The 27,973-nt window shown below is 34.0% G+C and overlaps 3 protein-coding genes across 15 annotated transcripts; 2 read left to right on the top strand and 1 right to left on the bottom strand.

The window, feature by feature from the left end:
• The first annotated feature begins 3,935 nt into the window (after positions 1-3,935).
• On the top strand, positions 3,936-11,071 carry LOC18440544 (RING/U-box superfamily protein). 13 transcript variants are annotated; one of them, XM_011627379.3, is made up of 8 exons: positions 4,053-4,155; positions 4,635-4,815; positions 5,496-5,590; positions 7,534-7,613; positions 7,729-7,784; positions 7,914-8,026; positions 8,564-8,625; positions 10,777-11,071. In XM_011627379.3, the coding sequence occupies exons 2-8, from the start codon at positions 4,764-4,766 to the stop codon at positions 11,057-11,059; spliced, it is 741 nt and encodes a 246-aa protein (XP_011625681.2). In that variant the 5' UTR covers positions 4,053-4,155; positions 4,635-4,763; the 3' UTR covers positions 11,060-11,071. The 13 variants fall into 13 exon arrangements, 12 of the variants coding, with proteins under 12 accessions (XP_088706961.1, XP_011625681.2, XP_088706985.1 ...); XR_016043653.1 differs by lacking the exon at positions 4,635-4,815 and having other exon boundaries at positions 7,712-7,784; XM_088850859.1 differs by lacking the exon at positions 4,635-4,815 and having other exon boundaries at positions 7,538-7,613.
• Positions 11,072-18,268: 7,197 nt separating this feature from the next.
• Positions 18,269-21,658, top strand: LOC148783965 (putative pectate lyase 11). Its single transcript, XM_088846545.1, has 4 exons — positions 18,269-18,570; positions 19,900-20,237; positions 20,356-20,823; positions 21,063-21,658. Exons 1-4 carry the CDS (start codon positions 18,295-18,297, stop codon positions 21,430-21,432), a joined length of 1,452 nt encoding a protein of 483 aa, XP_088702671.1. The 5' UTR covers positions 18,269-18,294; the 3' UTR covers positions 21,433-21,658.
• Positions 21,659-21,985: 327 nt separating this feature from the next.
• On the bottom strand, positions 21,986-27,665 carry AILP1 (aluminum induced protein with YGL and LRDR motifs). Its single transcript, XM_006850688.4, has 5 exons — positions 27,421-27,665; positions 26,454-26,694; positions 23,589-23,709; positions 22,560-22,666; positions 21,986-22,209 (listed from the first exon to the last, which is right to left on the bottom strand). The coding sequence occupies exons 1-5, from the start codon at positions 27,621-27,623 to the stop codon at positions 22,162-22,164; spliced, it is 720 nt and encodes a 239-aa protein (XP_006850751.1). The 5' UTR covers positions 27,624-27,665; the 3' UTR covers positions 21,986-22,161.
• Positions 27,666-27,973: the final 308 nt, after the last annotated feature.

The raw sequence follows: 27,973 nt of genomic DNA, 5'->3' as shown, positions 1-27,973 counted from the left end.
GAAAAACCAAACGATGACATGCTCTAGTAATAGAACACATGCACTCGATCATGCACAAATTTTTAGAGGTTTTTTTTTCCTTTATGTTTTTGATGTTTTTCGGTTGAGTATCTGGTCAAATATCAGATCGAGTAATAGAGTAACAAATTCGATCCGACAAACAAGAAAGATGAGCAAACTCAATAGTACACCGTTTGAACCAGAACCATAAGAACCAGATGAACGTTGACGAATCTGAACGGGAGGAATAGCTCGAGCCACGAAGCTAGGGTTTTGACCAGTTTGGCATTGGACTAGGGTTCGGATAAAGCAGCAGAGGCCAAATCTCACCAGTTTGGAGCCATGGCGAGGATGGTAGTTTGATGTGGGAGTTTCAGGCGAGGGTTTTGAGGTGGTTGGCGAGTTCTCAAGGGATTTTGCGGAGGAGTAATTAGTGAACCATATTACGTCGCTCTCGTTGAGCTCGAAAGGAGGGGAAGAGGGAGGGGATCAAGAAAACGACGAAAAGTGGGGTCATCTTCTTCTGGTTCATCCATGATGTCGGGGAAAATCAAGGGTTTCGGGTTCTCTTTAGATTGGGTTTCAGGCCATGGGGAACAAAAAAAAGAGTTTTGAGAGGTGGGATCAGCGCGTTGAATGTTGAATTAGGGTTTTGAGAGGAGGGATGGAAATGGTGGCAAAATGATTCATTGAGGGTAATGGGTGGTTCTCTCTTCTATTGCTTTGAGAGACAGAGCGGGCAATGCAAACAATGACTTGGGTTTTATTTCTTTGTTTTTTATTTTTTTGAGAGGGAAACAACAACGTTGAGGTGGTCTCACGGGAACAACAAACGGTGACTTTTACGGATGCGGAGAGGCAACAATGCAACTGGTTTTACATACGCAGAGAGGGAGGTGGCGAATATGAATCTGGCTCGGATACATTGAAGAGAGGTGGGAAATATGAATCTGGCTCTGATACATTGAAGAGTATCAAGTTTATCTTGTGGATATACGGGTTGTATTACGTTATTAGGTAATTTGTTTATAAAAGATGAGTTTGTATATTCATAAATTGAATCTCTTCATGGAAATCCGAGACTCTTCACAAAAATGAACAAATTATTCTCGTTGTTCAGCACTGGAAACTCTAAAAACGTGGGACTTTTTGATAATTTAGCCTCACATGAATAAATAAAGGAATAATAAACGAATATGGTTTATATAAGGGTGAGGCTTCATATCTATATACACTTAGAAAATTTTGAAAATTAACGGTCTAGATAATATATTACATGATGCACTATTTTTTAAGACCTGAAATCTATTTTTTTATCATGACGATACATCTTGAGGTCCAGATGATCGAATTGAAGGTTTTTGAATATTGAAACAACATCTTCTTATGAATTATTTAAGTTCGTTTAAGGCATCACCCTTATATAAACTTTCTCCATAATAAAAATACCCCTACTTGTCAAAATTAACACCGAACTTCCCTCTTTTAATGGTATATCGCTAAATTTGGCTAAGCTACTAAGTGGGCGTTAAATTATCATACTCTCTATATTTTTCATCGTCATAAGGGATTTAGGGTGTGGTTTGTATAAGGTTGTAATCTTAAACAATCAAAATAAGCTCCACCTCTAATTTTTATTACATGATGTAATTTCATTGTAAAAAATTCTTAGAATAGTTTGGGAATCTATTTTTATATCTAATTATAAAATTTTAATCTAAAAATAGTTTGAATCAAATAGATATATAAATACACGAAAATTTTAAAAATCGCCTGTCCAAATAAGTGTTGCAAGATGGACTATTTTTGAGGCTCGAAACCTTTTTTTATAGGAAAAAGTTTATATAAGGATTCTACCTTATAATGTAGAACTATGGATGCCCCTCAAAAATCCATCTGAAAAGGTAGTTTTAATGTTGATCATCTCGACATCGAGATGTGTGACTATGAAAAATTTAAAGATTTTAAGTCTCAGAAATAGTGTCTTTTATAACATATTATCTACACCGTCCATTTTCAAGATTTTCATATGTTTATAGATCTATTTGATTTTAAGCTTTTTTGAAATTTAAAATTTTATAATTAAATATAAAAATATATTTTGAGATAATCCTAATAACATTTTATATCAAAAATATATAGCATGATAAATTTTGAAGGACACCGTACCTCTACACCTACGGAGGCCTCCGTATGCAACTGCACCCTTCTTTATATGTATACCTTTTTGTTTTTCATATCTATACATCATAAGTCAGGACGATAAATAGAAGGTTTTTAAACATTAAAAAAACTTTTTTTGATGGATTATTAAGGTGAACATTAATTCTAATTGCGACCTAGTATAGATTTTTAGACCCGATTTCTATGCAGCCATGCCAGCATATCTAAAAATGTGGGTCTATTAATAAATCTATTTTTGAGATGGATTTTTTTATTTAAATTTTAAGGACATGTAATCTCTAACATGGAGACTATGAATATAAAAAAAAAATTAAAATTTAAAAAGTAAAAATAATAATTCTAATAAAAAAATATTTGGACAGTTAGATTCTATTGTTTTTAGATGGAACATCTGCTTGCATCCATCTTGAAGATGGATGCTTTACACTTTTTGGACCACTCATGCAGTCCACAACCCGCATGAAACAATTTTCCTAAATCATTTCCAATTTGAAAACAATGCTCAAGCGTAATGGATTATTGAGGTGCACCTTAATTGTCGTTGCAACCTTATATAAACTTTGATAAAGTTTATATAAAGATGCTACCTTATAATGTAGAACTACGGATGCCCCTCAAAATCCATCGGAAAAGGTAGTTTTAATGATAAAAACCCTTTAATTGATCATCTAGACATCGAGATATATTACTATGAAAATAGAAAGATTTTAAGTCTCAGAAATAGTGCATTTTACAACATAGTATCTACACCGTCTATTTTCAAGATTTTCATATGTTTATAGATCTACTTAATTTTAACCATTTTTTAAATTTAAAATTTTATAATTAGATATAAAAATAGATTTTGAAAAAGGGTGCAGTTTGCATACGGACGCATCCGTAGGTGTAGAGGTAAGGTGTACCTTCAAATTTTATTATGGTATATAATTTTGATGTAAAATGTTCTTAGGAATATCTCAAAATCTATTTTTATATCTAATTATAAAATTTTAAATTTAAAAAATGGTTAAAATCAAGTAGATCTATAAATATATGAAAATCTTGAAAATGGATGGTATAGATAATATGTTGGGAAAGCTTTCTATGTTTCCCCTACCATCCAGTCGTCTATTTTTTTTATCAAGAGAGTCACTCACCTTTTGATCTTAGATCTGACGTCTCAAAGTATTTTATTTTTAGATTTTTTTAATAAAATTTTTTTGAATATTAAATTTGGTATGTGCTATCTTATCATTGGGGCGCACCTATAAAAAATATTAATGATAATTTTTCGATAAAAAATAATGACCAAAATACCTCTTGAATCTTTCAGGAGTATTTTGGTCATTTTATTTTATTGAAAATATTTTTTTATATTTTTCGTTAGTGCAAATTTAATATAAGAATGGAAGTCCAAAATTTGGTGTCAAAACAGTCTATAGAAAAAAATTAAAAATAAAACAGTATAGATACGTGACATTGTGATTGGGGCAATCTTAACCCTCCATTAAAAAATGGAGGGTTGGATAAAGGAAACATAGAACTTCTATGTTGTAAAGGAACATGGAAAGCTTTCCCTAATACGTTGTTAAATGCATTATTTTTTTAGACTTAAAATCTTTTTATTTTTTTGTAATCGTACGAGATCAACTTTTTTCAACATTAAAATTACCTTTCCGAATTTTTTACCTTTCCGAATTTTTTAGGGGCATCGGTAGTTCTTCGTTATAAGGCAGCGTCCTTATATAAACTTTTTCGTTTGAGATAATTCTAATAACATTTTAAATTAAAATTATATACCACGATAAATTTTGAAGGTGGACCGTACGTCTACATCTACGGATGCAAACTGCACCCTTTTATAAAGCGGTTAAAACATTCACAGAGAAAGGAAGCGAACGGCAATGGCGGACGCGGGCTCCCCACCCAACAGATGTTGCCCTATATGCCTTCACTCCCTCAATCAAAACTCTTACCTCGACACTTGCTTTCGTGAGCTCTCTCTCCTTCTTATCTTTTGGTCTTGTTTCGTTTTTTGGCTTTAATCTATTGCCCACATCTCTATTTTCTTGCACTCTCTTAGCTTTTAAGTGATAGGTTTTGCTCCTAGTTTGCATCTCAATTTCTTTTGGCGATCCTTCTTTTGTTTTAGCTTGAATTTATTGCCTATATTTTCATTTCTTTCCATTCTGTTTGTTTTTTAGTGTCGGGGTTTCCTCCTAATTTCCATCTTCTGTATTCCTGAGTTGATTATTGATGTTGAATTTGAGTTTGGGTTATCCTGGATATTAAGTGCTGAGGACTCATGGATTTTTTTTTTAACTGTTAACGCATAGAATTTGATTGATGAAATCTTTCCTACTGTAATCTCATGGAACTTAATTGATGATTTATTTTCATGTGTGAAATTTGGGTGACTTTGATTTACTAATTGAATGTGATCGATGCCATTTTTGTCATGTGTGATTTAGGTGACATTGGTTCATGCTGATTAATTAGAATCAAAGGATTCCCGTTTCGAGACTATGAGCATTCATTAATTATATTGAGAAAAGCTCCTTTTCTGGGCTCAGATTTGTGGAATTTAAGTCTTTTTGGTGATGCCCCTCACTTGTGGTGTTCTGATCTTTGGATGGGGAGAGGTGTTTAAAGGTTGTATGAGACAAATTCTTGCTTGATCCTACTTTGAATGAGGTTATATGTGTCTACCTTTGCTTTAGCCATGAAGAAATGTTTGATAGAATTAACTTATCTTTCTTTTTTTATGTTTATAACTATCATTATCTGAATTTGTCAATTGGTTTAGCCTATATAACATGGACACAAACATGTTGAAATACCACGAACACGGCACCCACATCTGACAACTTAGAAACCTAGACAGTTCTTCTTCTCGTTTCTTTGAATTCTCATTATAAACGTACTTAGAGTTACCTACAATCCCACCTGCTTCCTTTTTATTGTGTATGGATGTGTCGTGTCTGTCAAGATAATTTTAAGGGTTTACCCATGTCAGATGCTGACACAGGTATCTGTGTCTTTGTAAGATAAGGTTTAGCTTATTTGAATTCACATATGCTGCATAGTATGAGTACTAGAATGAATGTTGAACATATCTTTCTGCTCCTTGGGTGGCTAGGAATGAAACTGAATTTGAAACCAATAGTAAAATTCTTTGAGATAAAGAGCTTTGCACTGATGGCATGTAAGATGGCATCCTAATGAACTATGGTTACAAAGTCTAACCTACTTTTATCTTTTGCAAATTTGGCATATTTTTGTGCACATTCTCTACTTATTGATAACTTTTGTCCTCGATCTCAAATGAGCAGATGAATTCTGCTACAACTGTATCACTCGTTGGGCTAATGTGGCTGCTAGCCAATGCCATGAGTCGCAAAAATCGATACAATGTCCTCTTTGCAAGGTTTGTGAGCAATTATTCAGCAATTTTCCTTTCTCTCTAGAGGCATTATATGTGTGATGTCTATAAAACATATCTTGGCCACTTAATTATATTGTAGATATCTTATCAGTGGACTATATTGCGGCTTTAAGTATGGGATTTCTTGTGGGATCACCTAAAATTGTTCACGGAATTATCTAATCATTTGCTGCTTTCATCCATCATAAGATTCCTCTTTTCACCCCACCAATTACAAATCATGAGGAAGTTGCAAGTTTGCTTCCATCCCACAATTATCATCCGTTATTGAGAAAGAGATTTTTATTGGAATTAGATGAGTCCCACAATTTTTAGTGGGAAAATGTCTCCTTATCCCTTATTTTTTACTTCTGTATTCTTGAGACCCAAAGATTGAAAATATTACTTGTAAGCAAAAGGTCTCCATCTTTTCTAACTCACAACCCCCTGGACCTCTTTGACCATGAATTTTTGACCCAAACAAAAACTAAAATGACGCCCTCAATGCTTTTGTTTTCCTTTCATGATTATCTCAAAACACCTCTCTCTCTCTCTCTCTCTCAAAATTTCATTTCTCTCTCTAATATCCAAAGTTCCTCTCTCTATATCGTCTCTCTCCGCTCTTTCTCATCGCCTCTCTCTCCTCTGTCTCGCTCAACACTTTTGGTCCAATCTAAATGCCTCTCTTTCTTTTTCAGTTTACAGTGAGAAATTTACGAAATATTTTGGCCAAAAAAAACTCTAATCACCATATTAATGCCAAAAAACATTCTGGATTTCTCATACCCCTTTTTGGTTCAAGAGGATTTCTCATACCCCGAGGTGTTTGTCAGAATAATTTCTTCGTGTGCTTCTTTCTAGTAAATATCTTGCCTGAACACCTATAACTCCATTCCTTCTGTTGGGGTATAGGAACTCGAGGTTTACTCACTCCTCAAAGAGAAAAAAGCTCAATTGGGACAGGAAAATTTGGCTATGTTTATGGAGTTGAGCTTCCTAATGGTGAACTGGTGATGATTAAGATTCTAAAGAAGAATTTTGGTAAGATGCAGCTTGGAAAAGGCTTAATGGCTGAAATTGAAAAGTTGCTGAAAATCAGGCATATGAATATAGCGTCATTATTGGGTTTTTGTATTAAGCAGGAATGATGCTTCTTGTTTGTGATTATTTTGCCAAGGAAAGCTTAGAGAGATGGATTCTTTGTAGTGAACTTGGGTTGGGATACTAGGCTTCAAAATATAGGTGGGATAGCTGAAGTTTGGTGGTGGCAAGAACTGGGAGCTTTTAAAGAGAGGGGAACGGAGAAGATCGTTGGGGATAGGGTTCACCCCAATTTTCTTTTCTCCTCTTTTTTGACCTGATCACCACCATTTTTGCCAGAATTTCTATAACTCCAGCCAAATTGCTAATGAGGTGGAACAAGATTGGTCGCCCTGGTTTTTCAGCGACACCTTGTTTTTTCAAGCACCGATCTTCCTAAATTTCTCACTGTAAACTGAAAAAGAAAGAGAGGAATCTAGACTGGACCAATATGAAATTTTTGTATTAAGTAGGGCTTCAGATCTGATCTGTGGGTTTTTTAGAGAGAGAGAGAGATGATGTAGAGAGAACTTGTGCAACTTTGGGTATTAGAGAGAGAAATGCAATTTTGAGAGAGAGAAAGAGAGCTGCTTTGAGAGAAACGTGAAAGGAAAAAAATGTTGAAGGTGTCATTTTAGTTTTTTTTTTTAGTAAAAATTTCATGATCAAAGGGGTCTAGGGGGTTGTAAGATAGAAAAGTTGGAGGCCTTTGGCTTACAAGTAATGTTTTCCCTTTTTTAAATTATAATTGAATTTCTTTCTTTTTTTGGCATGCTCTTTTTTCATTTTTTTATGGTTTTGATACATGACTTATTGTCATACTATTTCTTGCTCACACTTTGTTACACATTCCATGTTACTTGTAGACAGAAAATTTCTCCATAATACATGGCTATGGGGACATTTCTTTTCAGCGCCATTACATAGGCATGGATCATAAGAAGAGGTGTGCTGTCTTTATATCATATTTTTTTAGGTAGATGATTTATTGATGTTACAATCCAGAGCTTCTATGCTGTCATCGTGCTTAGATCAAAGAGCTAGTATTATGATTCTTGCAGCTTCACTCTCTCAGAAGCCCACAGATTTAGATTGCAGTGCTATTCAAGGGAACCAGGTTAGTTGCTTATGTATGGTGTCACTAGTATCTTCACTTCTCCATTTTGTTTCTATGACTTCTCTTTATCTGAAAAAAATGGGAGGGTTTATTGGCTGACTTTAATCACACAAATCTTGATTTCCCCAGGTGCTCTATGTAAGGAAATCGATGTTATGAAGTACTGGAAGTCAAAGGGGTTCCTACGGAAAACCCGGTGGTTGCAAAGTTGGGTACAAAGGGAAATACAAGCGCTCATTCATGTAAGCGAATAATTATCTTTCCTACTCCAAGACAGTTTTCTTGGTAATGATTTGTGAACTAAAACTGCCTAGTGTTTCTAAGTTCTATCTAATAATCTCATCATTAGTAATTTGTGTCTACTTGATTGAATCAGAAAGGATTTGTGTTCTCTTGGCTGTCTACAAATCGTAGTTGTTATGGGCAGTTCCCAGTTGCTTCTTATAAATATAAGAGTTCTCCAAGATATTTCTTTGGCTTCTTAATGTAAAAAGATCTCAATTCTCTTGTTCGTTGTTATACTTTATACTTATCAATAATGTGAATATTTAAGTTTGTGCCGGTTCCCAACTTTAATTTGCATGTGAAGACATTCAAAACCTTGCAATTTCCTCAGAAAAACACTTATCTCATGAATTGGTTTTCAAAGTCACTTTTTGTTTTCTTGAGCATTTTCTTTCGTGTTCTTCTCTGTGACCTTTCAAGTCAATCATGTTGTAGAATAATCATTAAACATGTGATGTTACTAATCACATTGAACCTTCTTTGATTTATGCAAGGAGGAAGATGTTGATATCATTGTGCATCATATCTTGGGTGTTATTGAGTCAATCTTAAGAAGGTATGTTGCCTATTAATCACAGAATCTCTTGACATTAAATCTTGGTATGGAAGGCATTAATGTGTGGCTCATATGAACAAAAAAAACACATCAAAAGGGATTATCTGTAATATTTTATAACAGAAAAGCACATTGTCTTCAACATGCATTATTATGGTTGATCGTGATTTGATGAGTAACTCGGATTTGGGAATTGAAAGGGTACCCAGAACTATTAATCCCTGAATATGTTGAGTACAAATCTTGGTATGGAAGGCATGATTAATTATAGGAACTTATGGCTTCTGTGAATGGTGTTTGAAAATGATAACTTGGATTGAGACTCGCTGGGGTCCCAAACCCGAGTCGGGTTTGACAGGCTCCATGAAGTCCAAACAAAAGAATAATAAAACATTGAGAACTTGAGACTGAGCAGGTTCCCATGAGTTTGGTATTGGAACTGGCATACTGCTGAGTCCGAGTTGGACTCGCCGAGTCCGAGTTGGACATACCAAGTCTTCCCACATCGTTATGAATTGAAGATGGATACCATAAAGAATTTCTGGTCTTATAACAGAAAACACAATATCTTTAGCGTGCATATTATTTTTGGTTCTTCTTTCAAGAAGTAAAACACCTTGGCTTTGCGAACTGAAAGAGTATACAGACCTCATTTGAGGTTATCAGTTCAGTGTTCTACTCTAACACACAATGTATCTTAAATCGTGTTTGATTTGTCATCATTGTGACAAGTTTGTTAATGTGCTTAAGGATTTCTGACCCTTTTGTATGCCCGCTTGCATACGAGAGGGTTGGATGGTCCAAATTGCATATCATTTTATTATTCTTTTATTTTTAACAAATCCAATCAATGCAAAATTTGGGTTGTTTTGTAAATCAAGAGTTGGTGAACCGAATAAAAAAATGTAAAAATAATTCAAACGAAAAATTGACCAGATTACCCCTGAAAGTTTTGGGGGCAATTTGGACAATTTTTTATTTTAATTATTTTTTAAATATTTTTAATGACTTTCCCATGTCTCGATTAACAAACTGCCCAAATTGCAAGTTGATTGGATATGTGAAAAAGAAAAGAAAAGATGGGGCTGAATCGTGATTGCCTGCCCAATGGCCCTCCTCTTGTATGTGAGCAGGCGTACAAGAGGGATTAGTGTGTATATGTGTATGTACATAATATGCATACAGAGTGATTTCATGCAATGGCTTTATAGCATGATAATGAAACAATTTTCGAAAACTATCTTAAGGCCACTTATTTGACCCCAATTTTTAAATATGTACTCTTTTCATTCTAATTATCAATCACTAAAAAGCAAAATTTAAAACACATCCTAGAAAGTTATTATTTGGCCCAATTAATAGATGTTGTTCATTTTAGTGAGATATTTAGATCTAGGCCTCGGAAGGAATTTTTTCTTTTACAAATTTTTCGATAGCTTTATTATCATTAGATTAATATGTTAAAAAAGAAAAAAAATGATTTTCAATTCGTAAAAGACTAGATCTTGAAATTCACCAAATAGGTCTTTTTAGATGTATTGTTGGAGGGGCCTCATTTTGACGGTATCTAGGACACAAATTAAATTTATTTACTTATTGGGATACAGTGAATATGTATACAAAATTTGGGGTCAAAGAAATGCCATAAACATGGTTTTCTAGAAGTGTGGTTTCATTATATTTTAATAACATAGCAAATATGAGATCATTCTCAATTGTACAGAGAGAGAGAATGGTTTTTGATATTCATAAAAAAAAGAAAAAGATTATATATGCCAATCAGCTTATTCGTTAGTGCATACCCCTTTGAAAAGTAGGGGTCCATTGAACCGTGTGTATATATATATATCTTGTGGGCTCTTGTCTTTTTTTTATTTTTTTGAACATGAAACTACACAAAGAAGCGGGGTAAAATTAGTCAACTATTTTAAGTGAACACGGGCCGCCTATTTGGTGGATTGTAGATTGAGGCTTTCAACGACTGAATATCATTTTCTTCTAAATTGTTTATTTTTCAACACTTATATTGTGCAAAATTTCAGCAAAAAAGAAGTCCTCCTAGTTCCGTGTTCTGGAGCTATACTGTAGCTCTAAGCCTGTTGGCTCATAGAATCTTTTCCCATAACCAGTTTCTGAAATTTTCATTTGCAGGATGGAGCAGGAGCATCAATGTGGTACACCTGAGCAGAAACGGGATGAATTCAAAACTTTAGCCTTTGGTGCTGCTACGCCTTTCCTAAACGAAATAACAGATCGATTCGTGGATGAGCTTGAGATATTCCTTGCTGCGGGTTTAACTATCGAGGCTTATGATGAATTGTATTTACAAAGCTGGATAGGCAATCAACCTTCTGAGATGGTTGAAAGAAGCAATCAAACTACCGGACACTGGGTGGACTTGCACTTGTTTGATGACGATAGTGATATTATTTAGTGAAATTGGCCATATCTCTCTGCGTATCGCTACTACATTATTAGGCGTGGTAAGTACATTCAAACTCATATACAGGACTCATTCCAAGAGAACATCATAGAAGATTTTCTATAAAATTTCAAGAAATTCTAAATTTTAAGCCCCCCTTTAAGTATTGGAAAATTATGATAACTACAGGTAATTAGTACTTCAAAAGAATCGATTTCCAATAGTTCTTGATAACCTCAAGAAATATTAGGTCTAATAGGAACTGATTATTCTAAATGGTTAGACTTCAAAAAGTTCTCTCTCTCTCTCAATAGCAAACTTGTGCATTGGAACAAATAGAGAATTAGTATTATTTTATGGGATTGTATAGAGCAAAATAGTTACCTTTTGTACACGATGGTCATGCCCAAGCTCTTATTTGTAAAATAAGACTGCCATAGTATACAATTCTCTTATAAACAGAAACTCTCTCAGGGTCATTGGTAATACTTAAAACTGCCTGATTTCACATCGAACGGTTAGTGGTGAATCTGGCTTTTTGTATTTTGTCAAAAAAGGATTAGGTGAATCTAGCTCTTTGTAAACTACCTTATTAATTTTGTATTTTAGTAATATTCTTAAGTTCATGTATGAATCAACTTATTAGTAGGTAATAACTAGCGATTTCTTAAATATGTGAAAATTATGTAGTGATAATTATTTGCAACGGTTTCATGAGCTTGTCTGTGGAATGTGATAAGTGTCTCGTTTTTTTTTCTTTGGCAATCCAAGTATATCCAACTGTAATTTTCCAAACAAAAGAACCTTTTATCCATGAGTGCGAACCGCGTAAACCCAAGCTTGATTTTCATGTGCTTCCTTGTGATAAAGTTAGCATATATATTTTTGAGTCTACTTTAGAATTGTGATCATTAAAAAAAAAACGAATTTTGTGTTTCTATGCACTAAAATTTGACTAATCTCTAATCAAATCTTAAGACGTTATTTGTTTTTCGGACGTGTAAAGTGTCGTGTTTTATTTCTTTTTCTTTTTATTATTGGTGGCTAATTCCAGGAGCTAACATCATAAAAATTGGGTTCTCCTAAGGTCCATTCCATTGAGGAACCTTTTTAAACGCCACTAGACTCATATAAGCCACCCTCCTCCCAACCATCCAAATAAACGGCTTGGATAATTTCAGCCATAATGTCATGAGTGAGTTTTTGACCATTTGATCTTTGATCTGACAATTCTGAGTATTTTATTTTTAAATTTTTGCATATGAAAACCAACAAGCATATGAAAACCAAATTTGAGGCGATCTATCCTCTCATATGGGCTCACCTAAAAACAATCCTAACAAAATAAAATGAGCAAATTTTAAGCGTATTTTGATCGTTTTGTCGTATCATGAATATTTTTTAGGTGCACCCCTATGTGAGGGTGGCAACGGGTCAAGCCCGGGTCAAACCAGCCTTGATCTTGGCCTGGTCCTTATCCCCATGGGCCTAGCCTTGGACCTAGACCGCGCTGGGCTAAGCCAGGCTGAAAACAAAAAAAAAAAAAAACAAAGAATAGAAAAAAGAGGACCAGGCCAGGCTGGCATGGCCCTAGCGTGACCCTAAGGCTACAGTTCATGCCCTCCTTTTTTAGGGTTCGTTATGACTGGGCCGAGCTGGGCCACCTGGTTAAATGCCAGCCCTACCCCTATGAGAGGATGACATGGCCCAAAGTTAGATTTGCATAAAAAAATTTAAATAATATTTTGGCATAAAATGATGATTAAAGCCATCTGAGCCGTTCAATCATAACGAACGGCTTAGATAGAGGTGGCATATACAATTTCCTAGAAGGGTTACAATGTACGAAGACAAAGTGAGAGATCTAAAATGTAGGGAGACAGAGAGATTAATATCTTGTTAGAGTGAGAAAAGACTAACATTCTTGGGGAGAGTAAAATTTTGGAAGAAATTTTGACCAGTTACGTGTTTCCCATGCGGGACAGAATTCATTTACTAAGATGATTAATCGAGCTACAAATACATATGCTCTTGTGGATAGGATAACGCTTCTATAAAATTGTATGTGCCACCTTTACACACAAAATCTTAATCTTAGGGGATAGAATTAAAATCTCTCCCCAAGATTTGAAGTCTTTCTCAATCTCACAACATATTCAATGTCTCTCCCTATATTTTAATTCTCTCCCTCACTCCCCTCCCCTGATATTTTCTGTTACAACTATCAAGAAATAAATAAGGAAAAAGTTCATATAAGGTTGCAACCTTAGATCCATTGGAAAATGTTGCTTGAATGTTGAGAAAATTTTTAATTGGTCATCGAGGTGCATTAATATAGAAAAAAAAGGAAAAAAAGATTTTGAGTCCCAAAAATAGTGCATATTGTAATACATTATCTAGACCGTCCATTTTCAAGATTTTCCTATGTTTATAGATCTACTTGATTTTAACCATTTTTTGAGTTTTAAATTTTACAATTAGATATAAAAATAGATTTTGAGATAATCCTGATAATTTTTTTTCACCAAAATTACATGTTATGATACAATTTGGAGGTGCGCCTTAATTGGATTTTTTTAGGCTGCAACCTTGTAGAAACCACACCCAATAAATAGTAGGCTGTTATTGGTCACAAAAAATAAATGATAGGCTCTCATATTTATCCTAATCTATGGTTTCCAAAGATTGCGCATATGAACCTTTACATTTTGAATATAATCCCTATCCTAAAGATGACTCCTAATTAGAACATGAATCAAGATTTGAGTCCTTTTTATAACTAACTTATCAAGACTTATCCCTTTCAAGTAGATTTTGAATAACTGGAAATCAAGATTTGAGTCCATTTTGTAGCCAACTCTTCATGAGTTATTGCTTTCAAATAGAATTTGAATTAGTTGTTTTATACTGCTGATCACTGCATCATTGCATTTCCACAGTATCGATTGTTATAGCATATTATTAACCCGGACCCGGATGCAGTAACTCTTAATCTACTTGAAAACATGGGTAGGGCCTGTCTTCCCCACTGAATTACCTTAAAGCAAGGAAAACTCTCAACAACCAAATACTTCCCAAACTTGAAAGTGATAACAAGAATGCCTACGTCTCCTCAATCTTTTGGCAAAAGATTTACTGTAAAAGAAGACTCAAAGAAAAGGAGAGGGCTGGTGGAGATTGAGGTCCCAAAGCGGAAAAGATCGAAACCACAGGTGATGATGGCCTCAGACCAATCCTAGACACATTCGATGACTTCTCATTTATGATTGAGGATGAGTTCTTTAGAGGAATCCCGGATTGCACCGAGAGCAACATGTCGATTTATAATTTTTTAGAATCATGAGCTATTACTGTTGTTGATAACTTCTCTTTGGAGTAGGGCAATTTTATTTGCTTCATCATGAGCTATTATTGTTCTTCATAACTCCTCTTTGGAGTAGGGCAATTTTATTTGCTTTATTATTGATAAACAAGAAAGAGGGAAAGAAGTGGCGTGGAAAATAAAGAAAGGGATTGTGTATTTTAAAAACCATTTACTTTTAATACAAGAAGTTACAATCAATAATAGCTATCACATGTGAAATCGGACAACTTGGGGTGAGTTATAAAAATTCAAACAATTTTTTTTTGTTGAGTTTGGGTGCAGTTAATGAATCATCTGATTTTACATTTAACTGCCATGGTTGATTGTCACCTCCTTGTACTATAGACAAATAATCTTATTGTATACTTCTCTAAAAAGAAAACATGTATAGTTTTATTGCTTTTACTGTAGATTTTGGGATTCTTTTGCTGAGAGTTATAAAATTGCACTGTGGCATGGAGTTATTGTCTATTGTTATTTTGTAAACTCAAATCCAAGAAAGAGAAATTAGATGAGAATGAGATAGTTGGCATCCATAAAAATGTGTTCACACAAGATATTTTCTTAGTTTCCCCTTTTCTTTACGTGGGTATAGGTGCTTTTGTGATATTCTCTTCTTCTTTTTTAACACAATTTATGGGATTGTAGGAAGGGAAAACAAAAAAAGATGGTCTCAATATCAATAGTTTAGGGTTTGCTAGAATTTGCCCCGATATTATGAGATTCAGAAAAAATAATCCATCAAAATATAAAAAGAAAGAACATACATCCTAATTTTTATAATTTAAAAAATAAGCTGCGCTAGTTTAAAAAGAATTTGCAATTGCGTCAATTTAAAAAGGTGATTTAATTCTTGTTTTTATTTCTGATTTTCCTATGCGAATTATAATTTGACAAGTTTTAATTAAAAATTAATTTCAGAAAATATGTCATGCTAATTTTAAAGTAAGATATTTCAATATACATAAGATAACACCTTACAAATTTTATATAGAACTATGATTTAAACAACTATTTGTTCCAATTTAATAAAGATATTCAAAAATAGGAAATATGATTATTTATATGAGATTTACAAAATAATTTACAAGTATATTGACGTAATAAAGGCATTTAATTCTCTTTTTTTTTTTTTCCTTTTTGTTATTGGAAACGAGGTGATTAAAACTCACGTCTTATCAGAATACAAATTTTTGACCAATTGATGCCATGCATCGGATGGGCTATGGAGTAGGAGAGATCCTAACGTAATGATTGGAAAGATTCTTTGGATATTGAAGTTCCATGGTCCTGATCTAAGGGATTTCAATGGATTATCATTCTACACACGTGGGGTATGCACGTTTGGTGAAAATCCAATCATGAGTCCCATCATGGTGGCTTGGAACACTAGCCAATTGCTGTGCACCATCTTTTATCTTTTTTAAGTCTTTTATGTTTCCTTGAAGGTCACATTTTTTTGCATAATATAATATAAATATTATAAAAATTAATTAATAAATAATACTATTTATTTTTAACACAAGGAGATCACAGTCATTATTGATCATTAGGTATAAAATTAAGTTGTTAAATGGGTCTGATTGATTAGGCACAGAACTCAAAATAAAATTTTTTGAATTGTGTGAAAAATACAACTATAATTACGTTATCAATAGTTAAAGATGAGTGTGATATCTTTGTATTAAAAGTGATTAGTTTTATATTATAAAAAATTTTGGTATAAGATTGTTATAATCTCTACTAATTGTCAAATATGAAATTAGACGGCTAAAAGTGTGCTTATAAATTTTGAGAGGTTTTTTTGGAACGTTGATAGTGGTCAATATCACACTCCTAACCATCTAATTTCACAACTAACATCTAGAAATAATTGCAACTTTGAATTGCACTTTAACGTTTCACTCCAAACAATTCCTTTTTAGAAGTCGTATATCAATTTCAGAAGTGACGAGGCTTCCAAATAATCACTAAATCAAATATGTAGGCTTCTCTTTTATAGACACATCCACTCAACCTAAAAGTGAGACCCTTAGATAACCATTATGAGAGTTACATGACTTAGATTAATTAAAGGTTTGACCTCTTTTTTTTTTTATGTTTAATATGTCTTTCTAGTTATTTTTATAAAAATTTATTTAAGAAAAACTACCCAAAAAACAAAATACAGAAAACCTCAAAAAGGAATGTGGAGAAAAAATCTAATACCTAAATTTTATAAAAAAAAATTCATATAATTAAACTATAAGATACAAGAAAGTCACAATCATTTTCACCTGTCACGTAACACATTGGGTATCTTAAAATTTTTTTATTAAAATTTGAATGATACCAATATCATCATTCATCATTAGCGGTATGATTTCTTATCGACAAGTCACTGTAACAAGGGCAAGCAATGCATTGTACACTTTCCCATTTTTACCCATTTATTTTAAAATGTAAACAAAATGAATATATTTAAGAAAGAATTGGTTTTAATCGTATTTATGTGTAGGTGCGGTTTGTATAGAGTCGAGGCTTTAAACAGTAAAATTTGAGCCCACCTTCAAATAGTGTCAAGAAATGTGGTTTCAGTACTGGAAATCTTTGATTAGCCTTAAAATATATTTTCATCTTTAATTATAAAATGTAAAACTTCAAAAATAGTGTAGATTGAGCTTATCTATGAAAACTTGAATAACTTTAAAATTAACGGTCCAAAAATGCGTTACAAGATGCACTATTTTCAAAACTTGAAATCCATTGTTTTATCAAGTCCATGCATCTTGATGTCGAGATGATCAATTTGAGGATATTTGAGCATCAAAACAACCTCTTCTAGTGAAATGTTTGAGGTAGGCTCTAATTTGATTGTTTAGAGCCTGGACCTCAGACAATGTTTTATGTATTGACTTTAAAGGAAAAATGTTTTATGCATATATTCCCAATGTACTACTAGTCCACGAAATTTTTGCACACCTGGAGGCCTCACCGATCTCGTTGGTAATAAAGTAGAGATAAAACCTGTCTGTAGCTGTTTGTTACGGGTTAGGTTTTGTCATTATTCTTGAGCCTAATTATGTTTTGAGCAGGCGTAGTATGGTCCGATCATACTATACAGTTACTCCCTCGAATAAAAGATCAACTTAGGAATTTATTTTTCATTCGAAAATTTGGGATCCATTTAAGACAATCATATGAGTATTTTCAACAAAGGAAACTAAAATTTGAGTTCTGAAACTCTTAGATCCAATCATCCAAAGATCGGATGGCATTTGTTTACACGTAGGACATTATTTTTTAGGCTCATATAAAAGGCATATTATCATTAGTATTATTATTATGGGATAATCTATGATCCACAATCTTTCAAATTATAAAGATTAATGTTAGAGTGAATTGTAAATGGTATATTTACTAAACGAGAGGTATCTATTTTATAAAAAAAACTGATTTTTGTGATACCTTGATCATCAAGTAAGAGTGATTTTGTAAATATCACAAAAATACAAGAACTATTTTTGTCATTTTTATAAGAGATAAAATTGAAATTCTTATTAAAGGATAATAATACTCTAACTTCCAAAACATTATTGTATTTTTGTAAATATTTCTATTTTACTCTTACTTAATAATTAAGTTATTTATTAAAATAATTTTGCGAAGTGGGAAGAGGGATGGTTGCAATTGCGTGAATAGTTTAAAGAGTTTAGTTCACGAGACAAATCTCCATCACATAACATGAGAAAAAAGCAGCCCAAATGCCCTTCAATAAACGTGAACTATCCCTTCATATTTAACTGAAAAAGAAAAGGGTATCCCTAACGGCCCCTCTCTCCCTATATTTACTCCATCTTTCAACCAACACATGACACTAACAGCAAGAGAGGGAAGGGAAACAATGGCTCACTCTCTTGTGCTAGCATTTCTCCTTATACAGTCAGCCATGGCCTCAAAATTGATGGAAAATGTTCATGCCATAGAAGTGTTGTTGGGGCATGCACTGTCTAATGGCAAGGAATCACATGGTTGCTATAGCCAACTTCTTGAGGCCTCCACCCAAGCCAAAATGGTGCAAAACCTGGTGCTTGTGGCTCACCATAAAGACGCCCTCAGAGGCCTAGAATCTCTCATTCTTCACCTCAACTCTTGCACAGAGGCCAACATTGACCATACGGTAGGTTTGGAGTATGTGTGGTATTTGTAATTCCGGTTTTCTCATAAGGGATTGCATACAATGAGATCATTTATCTTTAAGAAAAGTTGACTGAAATCATTTATCTTTTGTATAAGCTGGTCACAATTAATCTTGACTTTTAGATGTGAAACTGGGTGGTTGTATTTTTATTCTATTGACCGAGTACAAATTCTAAAATAAATTTTCTCAAACTTTGTGACACATTCAAGCTATCAAATTTCATATTGGATGGTGATAAACAATTGTAACCTCCTTGTACAATAGGTACTTGGTCTCATTGTATACAATCCTTTATTTTTATTACAAGAATGTTACAATCATTTATACTCATTAGATGTAAAATTGGATGACTTGATCTAGTTACGAAGTCCGATAAATTCTTTTTATTTTTAACTTTAATTCTTTTCAATGACCACCCAATTTGAAATCTAAAGGACAATAGCGGTTGTAGCTTCCTTGTACAAAAAGTAAATGGTCTCTTTCTATACTTTTCCTTTCTGTAAATATCTATTTTATTTGTGATTCTGAATAGAGACTCGGGTTGCGAGTAGCAAGGTACTGATCCCAATTACGCGGTCCAAGTTCCGCAAGTCTCCATCCATGACATTTTACCAAAGGAAATAAGAAAAAATGTGTGACTTGGGGCAGTTCCAAGATTTTCCTCTACAATTGCTAGGGCCGGACGATTTTTTAAACACTGATTAGAACGTGTTCACCCATTACTACTCTTTTTATCACTTTTATTGTTCGAGTCGCAATTTAGAACGCCAACATAAAATGAAAAAAAGAAGATTGCCAAGAGTGTAGGGTGTTTAGCTAGTTTGGCCATAGAGCACTTTTATTGTTCGAGTCGCAATTTAGAACGCCAACATAAAATGAAAAAAAGAAGATTGCCAAGAGTGTAGGGTGTTTAGCTAGTTTGGTCATAAATTCTCTATGGCAGTGTTAAAAAGTGGACTGGTGGGTCAAATCGGTCATCCACCTGAACCAGCTGAATCAGCCAATTTTTAAGGGGAAAAAAAAAAACATAAATTAAGTCTTAAAATGTTTTATTAAGTTTAAACTTGTTTAAGATCCTCATATCATTGTAAAAACACAATTTTTTGTATAATAAAGTATTATTTATTATGAATTAAGGGGGATTTGGTCGGAGACCGACTTTGAGAGGGACTCAGACAGATTCCGGTTCGACTCAAGCGGTTTAGAGTCAAACCAGGATCTTAGCACTGATTTAGGTGAAGCATCTAGTTTCTTCAACCCGCTTAAACTTGGGGCATATTAACAGCCCTGAGCATTCTTCTAAAACAGATCTATGCTTTGGAAGAAGAACTGGACGTCTCAAACCAGGCATTGAATCATGCAATAAGAGCTAAGCAGTTCCTCTTGAAACAAATCAATTGCCAATACCAAGCCTGCAATCCCAAAAGAATCCATGATTACTACAATTACCAGCAAAAACAAGCAATGAGTAATTGCCAAGTGGATGGGACCAAGTGTCAATTCTCAGCATGCGCAAGCGGCAACAGGCTTCCCGTTTGTGCCATGGGATTCGCCGCCGGAACCACCGGCGGTGCAACTGGCAAATATTATATAGTGACAGACCCTTCGGACAACAACCCTGCAAACCCCAAACCAGGGACCCTCAGGCAAGGTTTCAATGGTTGTAATTACCCTTGGCTATTATAATGGCTCTCTGTCTTGGACTAAAACATGAACCGTTATAATGTTTTAATGCTGTTTTTTTCTTTTTTGAATTGCCTTTAGGTATGCTGTGGAGCTGGCAGAGCGAACCTCTGGAGGTGTGTGGATTATGTTCAAGGGAAACATGGTAATTAACCTGATGAAGAAGCTGTGGATCAAATCACACACCACAATCGACGGTCGAGGAGCCATTGTGACAATCAAGGGGAAGGGGCTGGTACTTGGCCATGTTGAGAACATCATCATACACAATGTGGCCGTGGGGTCTACGGGGGAGAGCGACACGATACATGTGTTTGATGGGTCCCACCACGTGTGGATAGACCATGTGGCATCTTTCGACGCAGATTTAGGGTTGGTGACAGTGCTTCAAGGGGCCACAGACGTGACGGTGTCGAATAGCTATCTCACAAACCCAAACTTCAACATGCTTCTGGGCGCCTCCGATGAGGACGTGGTCGACCAACATCTGCGGGTCACAGTATACAGGAATTGGTTCGACTCGTCTAATCAGAGGATGCCACATTGCAGGTATGCATCACTCAGAAAAAAAATTACCTTTTCTAGAATTAGTTAAATTGTCCTAGACTGCAGGGCACCGTAGGCTACTTTTGGTAGTGTAGCCTAACGGTTTGGAGCAATGTTGTTAGATTCCCTTTGGAGTTTTCTTCAATTTGATGAGAAAATGATAATTATACCTTTTATTTATTTTTTAGCGAACTCTGGTTCCTTGGACTTGACCAGTGTGTGTGTTTCACTATTTTCTTCAGATGGGGCTATTGTCATGTAGTAAACAACTACTACAAGGATTGGAACTATTATGCGATCGGAGGGAGGGCGCATGCCAAGATTCTCTCTGAGCAAAACGTGTTCGAGCCGGGACGACGACTAGAGGTGACACCGTGGTTCCAACATTTTCATGCCGACCTCACACCGATCATAGAATCTCGCAACGATCGCTTCCTCAACAATGCCACCTTTCACCAGTTCTTGGTGTATGGAACTCTCAGTGAACCTGATTACCAGTACACATTCTACTACCCCACAATAAGATCAACTGAAACTCTCAGAGATTTCATTAAGAAATGTTCAGGGCCACTCAATGGCCAGAAACTAGATAAATGCCGAAAGACCGCGTGAATAGAAGCACTAAAGCTTGCATTTTGAGGATGCTTTTAAAATCTCTCTTTCACCTCATAAAGCAAAGGGGGAATTTTTTAACCATTTGTAGAAAATTGATGTTTTCAAAGTCTTTTTTGTCCGCGTGCAATAAATTAGTTCCAATGACTGCATTTATATCATCGACCAAGCTCAAACTTCAAAAGAAACATTTATATCATCGACCAAGTTCAAATTTCAAAAGAAATTTTCATCCATATGATCGACGAAGCTCAAACTTAAAAACAAATTTTGTCGAGCTTTGTGACATACCCAAACTATCAGATCTTACATTTGATGGTTATAAGTGATTGTAACCTCCCAATACCAAATGTAAATGGTCTCTTTATATATAATCCCTTCTTAAAATTAAAAAAAGTGAGTAAAATGTCGATCGTTTCTCTATTTCTTAAGCGCGCTTTGATATTAATATTTTCCTATTATCGTTCGTGACCTTAGCTTGAAGGCCCAATCTGAGGGTCTCCTATATTAATAGCCTGAATTCCACAAGGAGAGAGAGAGAGAGAGAGAGAGAGAAATGTAAATCTCAAGTACTGGTTATTTCTACGCCCTTACTAAAGACACGAGCTTGGGTGAGGTGTTCTTTACATGGCTTCACCCCTACAGCCTTGTAAATTTACAATACAACCACCAAAGCAAAGCAAGAAAAAAAAAAATGTGCAGAGGGTCTAGAGAGAGTTGTGTGTGAAATTACATGATATTGATTTCTCCAGTGTACAAGACCGGGGCCCTTTCCACCTGAAAAAAAAACAAAAACAAAAATATATTTTTAGCATAAAAAATAAAATATAAAAAGATCAAGGCTAAGCCACACAATCATTAACTTCTTTTTTTACAAAATTTATTAAATTATAGAGGAACATGAGGAAAATAGTCATAGGCCCAATAGTTAGGTAACCCCCTTAGTGGAATTAGTAGCTAAAATCCAATAAAATTAAGCCAGAAATTCGAACATTGTGCACTTGTGGCTAGAATTTCGAAGATAATTAGACATATTGGCAGACTTTGATTTGTTTTTCCTCTAATTTAGTCCTAGGCACAATATTTTTACATACCCAAAGACAATTAGAGTAGGAATATATGCTTACCTTGAAAGTAGCACCCCACATCTCTTCTTCAGTTGCAGGAATGGCAGTGACTTTGTTCTTTGGGTGCTCATAACTCCTAAGTTCTCCAGCAGTCAGGAAGAAACATCCTATTTAACATAAAAGTTTATGGTCATTTACTAAAAAGATAAACTTTATACAAAGCCGAGGCTCTAAATAACTAAATTGGAGTCCACCTTAAAAATTTCGCTATAAGAGGTTGTTTTGATTGCCCAAATATCTTCAAATTGATCATCTTGACATCAAGATGCATGGACATAGAAAAATATGGACTTTCAAGTTTTAGAAATAATGCATCTTGTTATGCATTTTTTTAGCGTCAAATTTCAAGATTTTCAAGTTTTTATAGATATGCTTGATCTACACTATTTTAGTAGCTTTAGATTTTATAATTAAAAATGAAAATATATTTAAAGGCTATCACAATGACTTTCAGTTTTAAAACCGCATGTCTCGACACTATTTGAAGGTGGCCATTACTTTGATTGTTAAGAGCCTCAGCTCTATACAAACCACACCCTTACTAAAATGATGAACAGTTTTCACTAATCTATATTAAAATATAGGAAATTTACCAAACTACATTTATGATTCAAAACCATGTAATGCTTTGGTCTAATTTAAAATATTTCATCATTCTTTTGATCAAATTTCAAACAGCCCATCAAATGACACATCGAAATGGGCTTTAAAATTTATCAATCTACAGCTAAAGTAAAATGTTAAATAATTCTGCAAATATATCGTGATAAATTTCCCCAGAATTTATACGACCAATTTGAATTCTAAAAATAAAAAGAATTTCTTTGCATTTCTTTTTATCTTCAAAATACTTTTTAATTATAAATTCCAATTGATAAAACAATTTACTTTAAATTCAAAATTTTAAAATATTGTATAGGACAATAGATAGCAAAGGTTGTGTACTAGTTTACCATACTCATTAGAATTCACCCTCTAATTATGAAGGGATTTGTGAAATGAAGATGCGAGTAAGTATTAAGAATGAACCTGGGGGGAAAGCTGCAAGCGATTTGCCACATGAACCCTTTAGTAACTCAGCATCGTCTGAGAAAGCCAGGTAGCCGTCCGATGTGATGCCCCAAAATAATGAGGTTTTCCCATATTGATCCTGTGCCAAAAATGAAAATCACCCTCAATCATCATTTGATCCAACCCAATTACAATTTACGTGGGTTGGTACGAACTTTGCTACTTAAAAATGTGGTCAATAAAGGGTGAATTCCAAACTTGTTTTAATTTTTTTTTTTTTTTTTTTGTCAAAATTTTGTTGGTTAAAAAATGATCAATAAAGGGCTAATTCCAAACTTTTTAGGTCCATTTGATTTGATTTTATTAATTTTTTTAGGGCACGAGAAGCCAAAAAGTTCAGTCTTCCACGAAATAAATTGGTAGGTGAGTTGCGAAAAAAGTTGGATCAATGAAGGGCTAATTTCAAACGTTTTAGGTCCATTTCATTTGTTTTTTTTTTTTTTTTGGGTAAGCCAAAAAGCTCACGAAAAAAGTTCGTATGTGAGTTGCCAAACCGCGAACAAGCAACCGATAAAGACTTTTGAGGAAGTTAAAATTATAATTGGGAAAAGGGTTGAGCTCGCTTGTTAGCTCAATTGCATGTGGTGCTTTTTAATCCCATAGCTTAAAAAATCACTAACTATTTGAAAGATAAAAAAAAAATAAAAAATAGGGGCAGCAACAGGTTGGGTGGGATCGGCCTTGTACCCAAAAATATTTATGGGACCAGACCTGGACCCGACTTAAAAATAAAAAAATACATATATTTCACTATATTTAAATATTATATTAAATATATACATGAATCATTTAAATAGTATAACTAAAAAAAATACAATTATATTCATTTAAATATTATATATTATATAAATAAATATAACACTATTCGAGTTGGATCCAAATGGATCTGGACCCAAATAATATCGGATCCAATATTTGGACTTTGACCCAACCCCTCAAATCCAATTTTTGGACCCAGACCCACACCCACACCCGAATCAGGTTCAGTTGGGTCCTAGTTGAATCGGGTCGGGTCGGGCCTTATAATAAATAAATAAAAAAAAAGGAAGACGAACAGAGAAGAGAGAAGCAAGGAAGCAACTACAGCTGGTTCAGGAGTGCCACTTGGGACCTCAAAGATAGCGTGTACATTGGGATTCCGAAAGAAAAAGAAACAGCGGTAACCATCCATACAATTGGAGAGAGCCACTTGGAGGCCTATTCTCTTGCCTCTAAGAGCCACTTGCGGCAAAAGCCTACCCCACATAACACTAGCCAAAAACAGCCCACCAATCCTTGTCAAAAAAAAAAAATATTATATACCTACCAATCATTGTAATTAACGACAACCCATTATTTGAAAAATTAAGGCGAAAGGCGGCAGTAAATGTTACAATAAATAACAATAATAATAAAACCCAAAGTGTTTTAAATACCAAGAATTATTTGACAAATTTTTTTGAATGAGTTATGGCTTTATCGAAATAAAATAAAGGTTATCTTAGGTGCTCTAATTTATCATTGTATTTATCAAATAATTTTGGATATTTTTATATTCTTGTTTTGTATATATATTATTTTTTAGTAACAATAATTTTAATAATTAAAAGAAATACGATGTCATTCACATGAGATATGACATCATTTATATGAAACGAAAGCATTTAATGATTCATGTCGATGATGTCACACCCCATCTAAACGACATCACATTTTTTTTAATTACTCAAAATACACTCATTAAAAAAAATTCTATATATAAAACCAAAATATATATCTATCCAAATTTTATTAAATACAAAGATAAATTACTCTATAATGTGAACACCGTAACATAATCCAATAAATAATATTTTACCTCAAAACTCATTAAAAATTATAGTTTTAACTTAAAAAGAAAACTTCAAGCCAATCATTTCAATCTTATACAAAAAAAATAAAATTTTAGACGCTAACCTTAAAAAAACATATATGGTAACATATTATCTAGATTATCTATTTCGTCTAACAATTAAATATTCACATATCCACAAGATTTGTATATTTGCTAAACTTCAAAATTTTATAATCAGTGTTGAAATTTAATTTAAGAGACATCATAGAAATTTATGATGCCTAATAAGCTTTATTTTGATTTCATAAAGTATAAGCAAACTGCATCTTTTCCATAAAAAAACAAAAGATCTGGCTTGAAAAATCCGGTCCTACTTTTTCTTTCTTGCTATTTTTCAATTTTTTATTTTATTTTTTATTTTTGTATAGACTAATTCAGCCAATTGTAATTTAATCGAGATCATGGCTCTTGATAGAGCAAAATAACAAAAGATTCGAAAATAACAATGATTTCGTTCAAAGGTTAAACAATTCATTGAGGATATTCCAACATCATTCAAAGCAAACTTTTTCTGGGGCCATTGAGGCGTACCTTACTCATAGACATTTTTTCCAAAATTTAGTCGATAAAATAAATAAATAAATAAATCCATAACCACTAGTTCGTTTAATATGCAGACCTTCATGAACTCAAAATAAACTAAATTATTTTTATTTTATTTACTTTTCAAAGGGTGTTTTGTACAAGGTTACAATTTTAAACAATAAATTTAATGCGCACCTCCAGATTTTATCAAAAATATAATTCTGATATAAAAAATTATTAAAATGACATGAAATCCATTTTCATCTTTAATTATAAAATATAAAATTTTAAATTTCAAAATAGTTCAAATCAATTGGATTTATAAACACTTCAAAATCTTAAAAATAAACAGTGAGTTGCAAATAGAACTCAAAATACGTTTTTTTAATGTATTTATACATTATCATTATTTTGGTGGTACTCACTGCAGCAATGAAGACGGCGTTAGTGGTTCTGTCAAAGACAACGAAGGCGAAGTGGCCGGACAAGTGGCCCACGACGTGGCTGGCCGGATAGGGGGCCCGATCACGTAGCGCCTTGTAAGCCTCCACCAGGAGCACAGCCTCGTTCACGTTCTTTGACAGACCATACTGTTGCCTTAGACTCGCTAGGTTATCCAACGCCCCCACGAACAAACACATAATTTCGTCCTTCATCGCAAACGATCTGCCAATTTTTTATTTTTTAGCCAAACGTAACTCAGTCATCTCCTAATAAAATCAATGAAATACTTTTAAAAAAAAAAAAAAATTTATTTTTAAAATTTTAAAATAGTATAATATATTTCATGTCAGAGTTAATTCTTTCTATGTATTCGATTAAGCTCGCATCCGTTCTTCTCGTCATATAACACTGGTACAAAAAAAGTCCTCAAAAAATCATATTTGATCGCCGAATATGAGATATTGGGGACGAGTTTTAAATTTAAAAAGCTTTTAAATTCAAAAAGTTAAATTGAATATTTCTGGAAATTTCTCTATTTTTTGTTGCAGGAATTCGAATTTAATGATAACAATACTGTATTACTTGGAATTCTGGAACAAGGTGAAGAGTGAGGTATACAAATTGATGGACTTTCTTTTACTGCTATTTATCTATTTTTCCAATTTTGTCAGTATACCAATCCCAAAAAAAGAAAAAAAAAATCTTCGAATAAAAGTTCTTCCAAAATTTTGTTAACTGAGAAATGACCAAAAAAATAAAGCTTAAAATTTGATCTCTTTCTATCATCAATATACCCTTCTTCATTTCCAGACATTTCTTGAAATTTGGATACAAGAAATTTCGAAGAAAAGCATATGAAAAAAATGATCAAATCTACGCCTACTTGGGATTTTCTTATGAAAAGTGTCACTCTCTCTCTCTCTCTGTCTAGGTGCAAAATGATAGTACCTTGGTTGCAAGAGGGCCTGGTTCTCATGAGTGTGGCACAAGTGAGCAAGGTCCCCAACGCACACACAGAGTCCCGATGGGAATTTCTGAGAGAACCTTTCCACCAACTCCGAAGCCTTCGTCTTCGGCGAAGGCGTCCGGCACCCCGCCGCCACCAGCTCATCCGGTGGCGTCACCACGGTGTTGCTAAACACGGCCAACATCTCTCTCTCTCTCTCTGTAAATTCTCAAGAGAAAAGAAGCATGGGTTGCGGCAATCACAGTGGTGGAATTTGTAGGAGTTTTGGTGGAGGAGAGTGGGAAAACGGTGTTTGTTTGGGAGTTTGTTGGAGTGGAGAAAATACGTGATAGGATAAGGGTAGGGATGTGATTGTAGGGACCACCTGCCCGTGATTCTCTTTCTCTCCTGCCCATGATCGCATCCATTTTTGACACTGGGCATCCATTCTTTTCTGACTTATAATTGTCCACATCATTTATTTGAACATTTTATGACACAATAAACAATAGCTTTCAGTGAATTATGAGTTGCAACTTTGCTTTTATTGTAAAG

The sequence above is a fragment of the Amborella trichopoda genome, chromosome 1 (genome assembly GCF_054954075.1).
Source record: "Amborella trichopoda isolate Santa Cruz 75 chromosome 1, AtrichopodaSantaCruz75HAP2 v2.0, whole genome shotgun sequence".
NCBI classification, from domain to species: Eukaryota; Viridiplantae; Streptophyta; class Magnoliopsida; order Amborellales; family Amborellaceae; genus Amborella; species Amborella trichopoda.
This window is presented reverse-complemented; position numbering and strand designations above follow the sequence as displayed.

Excerpts from the sequence above, each read along its gene's own strand:
- LOC18440544 (XM_006850685.4), top strand. The coding sequence starts at position 4,068 with ATGGCGGACGCGGGCTCCCCACCCAACAGATGTTGCCCTATATGCCTT. Across the intron at positions 5,591-7,533 it reads TACAATGTCCTCTTTGCAAG|ACAGAAAATTTCTCCATAAT; the intron begins GTTTGTGAGCAA and ends TGTTACTTGTAG. Across the intron at positions 7,614-7,728 it reads GGCATGGATCATAAGAAGAG|CTTCACTCTCTCAGAAGCCC; the intron begins GTGTGCTGTCTT and ends TGATTCTTGCAG.
- LOC148783965 (XM_088846545.1), top strand. The coding sequence starts at position 18,295 with ATGGCTCACTCTCTTGTGCTAGCATTTCTCCTTATACAGTCAGCCATG. Across the intron at positions 18,571-19,899 it reads AGGCCAACATTGACCATACG|ATCTATGCTTTGGAAGAAGA; the intron begins GTAGGTTTGGAG and ends CTTCTAAAACAG. Across the intron at positions 20,238-20,355 it reads CCCAAACCAGGGACCCTCAG|GTATGCTGTGGAGCTGGCAG; the intron begins GCAAGGTTTCAA and ends AATTGCCTTTAG.
- AILP1 (XM_006850688.4), bottom strand. The coding sequence starts at position 27,623 with ATGTTGGCCGTGTTTAGCAACACCGTGGTGACGCCACCGGATGAGCTG. Across the intron at positions 26,695-27,420 it reads CAGGCCCTCTTGCAACCAAG|ATCGTTTGCGATGAAGGACG; the intron begins GTACTATCATTT and ends AAAAATTGGCAG. Across the intron at positions 22,210-22,559 it reads TGTGGGGTGCTACTTTCAAG|GTGGAAAGGGCCCCGGTCTT; the intron begins GTAAGCATATAT and ends TTTTTTTTTCAG.